General features: G+C 38.7%; 1 protein-coding gene across 1 annotated transcript; it reads left to right on the top strand.

Moving 5' to 3' along the window:
• The first annotated feature begins 3736 nt into the window (after positions 1–3736).
• LOC131285366 (platelet-derived growth factor receptor alpha-like) lies at positions 3737–4782 on the top strand. The gene is made up of 3 exons (XM_058314219.1): positions 3737–3863; positions 3948–4630; positions 4702–4782. Exons 1-3 carry the CDS (start codon positions 3737–3739, stop codon positions 4780–4782), a joined length of 891 nt encoding a protein of 296 aa, XP_058170202.1.
• Positions 4783–5219: the final 437 nt, after the last annotated feature.

Raw genomic sequence — 5219 nt, 5'->3', positions numbered from 1 at the left:
AAAAGCATTTGGGCAATGTATTCTAGTGTTAAATTCGCTTAACTCGGTCCATCAATCAAACATGCATGATTGAACCAAGTGGAAGACGGACGAATAGTAAACAATTTATTACACAGGTTACATTTAAAATAACTCAAATGCCTAGTTTTAAAGGTAAACATCGAAAATCATTTACTGATCTTAATAATTATAGCTTAATTTATCCAAACAGCGTACACATTACAATTGTCCCTCACCTATCAGGATTAGTACAAAGTACCAGTTTCTCCTTCTTCTTCTTCTTCACGACCATCACCTATCAAAACCGTCAGTTGCAATCTATCTCAACCACAAAGTGCGTCGGTTAATCGTGTGGAATAAATGCAGGCCACTGCGCATCATTCACTCTCAAACGATGCTTTCAGCTGCAGCATCCAACCCGGCTCCTTGCATTGCTCTCCCCATCAGAAATAATTAAAACAACTTAATTAAAAGCAAAAATGCCGTTGACAATCGTCATCCCTGCCGAGAGTTCCCCACTTCCACTTCCTGGGCGGTTTCCTCCTGCACACGATAGATGAGGAAAAATCTGTCACCATCTATAAGAGCGGGCAATTTATGTACGCGAGATTTAATGGAGTTCAGAAGCCCTTGCCGACCAAATTAGCGACAGACGATAAGCCGCACCGGAGCGGCAAGGAATCAATTAAGTCGCCCGGTGACGTTCGGTTGTCAAAATTGAACGCTCACCAATCACCGCGCCATGAAAGTTGAGGAGCACCGCCAAATGCCACCGCCAAATGCCAACTAACATCTCAATGTCAAGGTCTTGATGTGTGTGGTAATAATAATTCATATCTTTTAGCGAAGGACCGCTCTTTGAAGGAGGAAGAAGCAAGGATTTCTCTAGTTAGAGGGTCTCTATAGCGATCGAGGCTTTCCCTCGTCGAACGTTTGCTGCTCAAATCGATCAAGAATTACCCTCATCAAATCTTCCGAGGTACGTGAAAGCGTTTTCTTCAGTAGGACATGCGCGTGCCTCCATGGTAAGGATCGCTGCTGCTCTGCAGCTCCAACGTGCATTCCTCCCGCGAAAGCCTTCCTGAGGGAACGAACTCATTGGCCGCTCAACGCTTGAGGCCCTTCTTTTTCGAGGACGATACGTTCTAAGTAGAAACTCTTGTTATTTGTCTTGTTGTTGTTATCATATGAACTTGATGCACGATTTAATCAGTACAGCTGCATGCGCAGAAGGTACAAACATCTGAAACACACAGAAAGAACACACGCCTGAAACACATGGATCGAGGCAACGCTACGTAATTCAGAAGCTTATTCCCGAACAAAGAGTTAATTAAATAAAGAGTTAAGTTTAATGCGGGAATTAATGTTTTAAATATCGTGTTCATTACACTTAATTTAAATAAATCAAAAATGATCCACTACAAAGTTAACCATGTCACGTGAATTCAAACGCACAGCATTACTCACTCCCTGTTATCGAAATGTGCACCTCATACTCATACTTACTACTTCGTACTCGTAAGACCAACGTTTGAGGAAAGCCGAAAAATTTGCATCGTACAATTTTTTTGTCTGTTGCTTCAACACAAAAACTATTTGTACACCAATACGTCGTTGTTTATTGCGCACCAACCAGTGTAGATAAGAGGAAACTAACATGCCATAAAAGTGAAAAATAGTTCAAGTCGACCTATTTCAGATTATAATCAATTGAAAAAATATATGCAAACCAATGCGCAAGCAGAAAAGTTTGCGACAACAGTTTCTAAAAGAACTTGCTAAACAGTACTCAACTTAACTTCATCGCAGAAGGATTGTAATCGGTATAATATGCTGTGACAAGTTAATTGATCTTAAGCAGTGGGAAGTGCGCTCCAGTGGAAAATAGGATGAAAATGGAAATAAGCAAATTGGCTTTGTTTATCGTGTTTGAACTGTTCATTGGTACGATACTGCAGTGTTAGTTAAAGGTTGTTACATACTTTAATGATATTGTGTTGCTTAAACAGGACTGATAATTGGCCACAACACATCCAAAATTAGGATAGACGGACCTCGAATTGTCCCAGTCAACAGTGAAACCACCCTCAAATGTGACTATGAAAATGTTACGAACGACGGAATGGTTTATTGGTATTTTGAATTTGATCAGTCTTCTAAAATAGAGGTTTGAGAAACGAAATTGAAACAGAATGATTAGCCTCAAATATAAAACATAGTGTATCAAGTTAGCATAACATTTTTATTTTGTAGGTGTGGAAAAAAACTGATCCAAGGTGGAATTTGTCTGTTCATGATACAGTACTTACTATTCCCAAGGTAGAGAGTAAGCAATCCGGGATGTACATGTGCTGCATAATGCATAACAAATGGCAATGCGAGACAATGTATTTAAGTGTTGTAAAATTCATCGAAAATTCCAACCAACTTACACCATACACGGGAAATGGATCCAATCAATTGATTTTAAAAGGAAATCAGCCATTTCAAATATTAGTGTATCATGGCGACTTTAATATTGATGTGAAAATCGTTAAGGAACCAAATGTTTCTTTATGTGAACACTTCAAAAATACAAGCTTGACGAACGACCAACGATCGTGCATGGGAAAGAAAAAATTCAAGTACCGCACAGATTTTAATGTAGAAAACTCATTGATGGAAGAAAGCGATTGGTTTCAGATAACAACCTCGATCGGTGGAACAGCCAGTTATTACAGCCTTCAAATCCTTATACATGGTGAGTGAATATCAACGTCATAGCTTCTTATGTATCTTTTTTAATAATATTCTGGGGTTTCAGGGCGACCGAAAATAGAAATGCTAAATGAAACATTACGATCCGAGGAATCAGTTGCCTTCGTTTGCCGTGGACATGCTTATCCTCCACCAAACATTGAGATGACATTTACGCCTCGTGAACAGAAGATGTCTTCACAGCTAAAACACTTAAATGTACGGTAAACAATTGCTTTTTTCGTCTCCAGCTTTGACTAATTGAATAATTCCAGACTTTAAAACACTTAGCCAAGCAATGTTCTCCATACGAAAGAAACAACTCATTTTCAAAAATTATTGTTATTGTAGCTGCTCTTGTTCTGAATCATGAAAGTTTTTAAAAAACCATTTATTCATTGTGCCATACTCTTTATACATCACACACTAAAATAATATACAAATTGAGAACACTTTTGATAACAACCAGTAGCGTAATAGTGTCGTGCTCTCATGTTTTTGTCATTCTTTTTCGTTTCAGATTACAACATCCTGTGACTCGATCGTATTTATTGCGAATGGAAGTGTTTTTCCACCAACAAACGGTACTGTGACATGCAACGCGTCGAATTCTGAAGGCAACGTCCTGGTCAGGGTGCAGTTCACTATCAAAAACAACGTAACGTTTGGGGAAAGTTCTCTTAATAGAACAACTTCTGTGAATGATGAATTCATTCGGAGTCAAATGATCATTTTAGTCCTCGGTGTAACAGTATTTCTTGTAATTTGTATCCTACCAATTGCCATCTGTGGACGAAAAGCTCGCAAAGTGACATCAAAAGTGAATGAAACGAAAGTTTCATCGAACTCTGAGCTGATCATACCTCAGAAGAAAAGAATCAAAAAGGAAGACTTGATTTTCGGAAGACAACTGGGAGAAGGAGAATACGGTGTTGTGTTGATGGCAAAGGCGAAAAACATATTATCCCACGAGCGAGAAACCACCGTAGCGATCAAAATGATGCGTTACAACGACGACACAGTCAAAAAAGCAATGCTTGCAGAGTTAAAGATCATCATCCTGATCGGCCAGCATTTGAACATAGTCAACTTTTTAGGAGCTGTTGACGAGAAAGTTCGAAACCGTAAGTGTGAGACAAAAACGAGTATCTGACAAAAATATTTCCATTCCTTTGAAAAGAGAATCTAATAAAAGTCTCTCCTCACAGACGAGCTGATGATCGTGTTGGAGTACTGTCCCTACGGAAATATCCGCGATTTCATGCACAATTACAAACTTAAGTTCGTAGATTGCTCGTCTCAGTCGCTCGAAGCATGGAGAACAGATTCGACGATTTCCGATGAGATGACCTCTGAAGAGGGATTATTCAGAACGCGATTCAATACCAAAGATCTGATCTGCTGGTCGAAACAAATCGCGGACGGTATGGCATTCTTGAAATCCAAGAACGTCTGCCACGGTGATCTGGCCGCACGGAACGTGTTACTCTGCGAGAAGAATGTGGTGAAAATCAGCGATTTCGGTCTGGCACGCGCATACAATTACGGAGGCTTCTACAAGAAAACCGGTAAGGATCGCCTGCCCTATAAATGGTTGGCTTTGGAGAGCTTGTCCCTCCAGATATTCAATATCGCTACGGACGTATGGTCCTACGGAGTGTTGCTCTGGGAGTTGTTCTCGCTGGGTATCGCTCCTTATCCAGGAATTCCACTGGATGATAGTTTCTACACCCTGCTGTTGGAAGGCTACCGGATGGAAAAGCCAAGATACGCCAACGGAAAGACTTATGACATCATGTGCATGTGCTGGAAAGCGGATCCCAAACTGCGACCGTCGTTTGCTAACTTAGCTGAAATGTTCAATGCCATGATACCTTCAGATTTGCAGGATGTAAGTAATTTTTTTTGTGATTCTCAACTCGTATTACTAAACAACTGTAATTTTGTTATTATTCTTCCCAGCATTACGCGACTCTAAATGATTCATACAATGACGAAAACAACCACTGCCTCAACGATAACAATCAATGCGAAAATGTTTAACAAAACTATTTTATTTACATGTTATATTTTAAACTTAAAATATCAAAACAGAACGATTAATAATTTCAGCTATATATGAAACATGTTTGATCATTTTTTAGTAACAAATAGATTCAACTTATTGTTTTGATTTTTCTGAGCCGTAACAGAAACAAACTGTTTCCAATTTTCAGAAGTAGATAACACTACTAACCACGCAAACAAATATAGTAGGAATATTAAAAAAGAAAACTACTAGACTAGAACTAGAAAAAGTTCCTTTATGTTCCAAATAACTCATTAGAAGTTAAGAACAAGAGAAGCAGTTCTAATAGAATGAGAAATAAAAATAATTTAAAAAAAAATAACTAACACTTCTCACATTCAGATATTTCACCAAGTTTTATAAAAAGAATTTGACAAAGCGAGTCAATTTAGTTAAGGCTACTAAGTTTTCC

This window comes from Anopheles ziemanni, chromosome 3 (genome assembly GCF_943734765.1).
Source record: "Anopheles ziemanni chromosome 3, idAnoZiCoDA_A2_x.2, whole genome shotgun sequence".
Classification (NCBI taxonomy): Eukaryota; Metazoa; Arthropoda; class Insecta; order Diptera; family Culicidae; genus Anopheles; species Anopheles ziemanni.
Note: the sequence above shows the minus strand (reverse complement) of the source record. Positions and strands in the feature narration are given on the sequence as shown.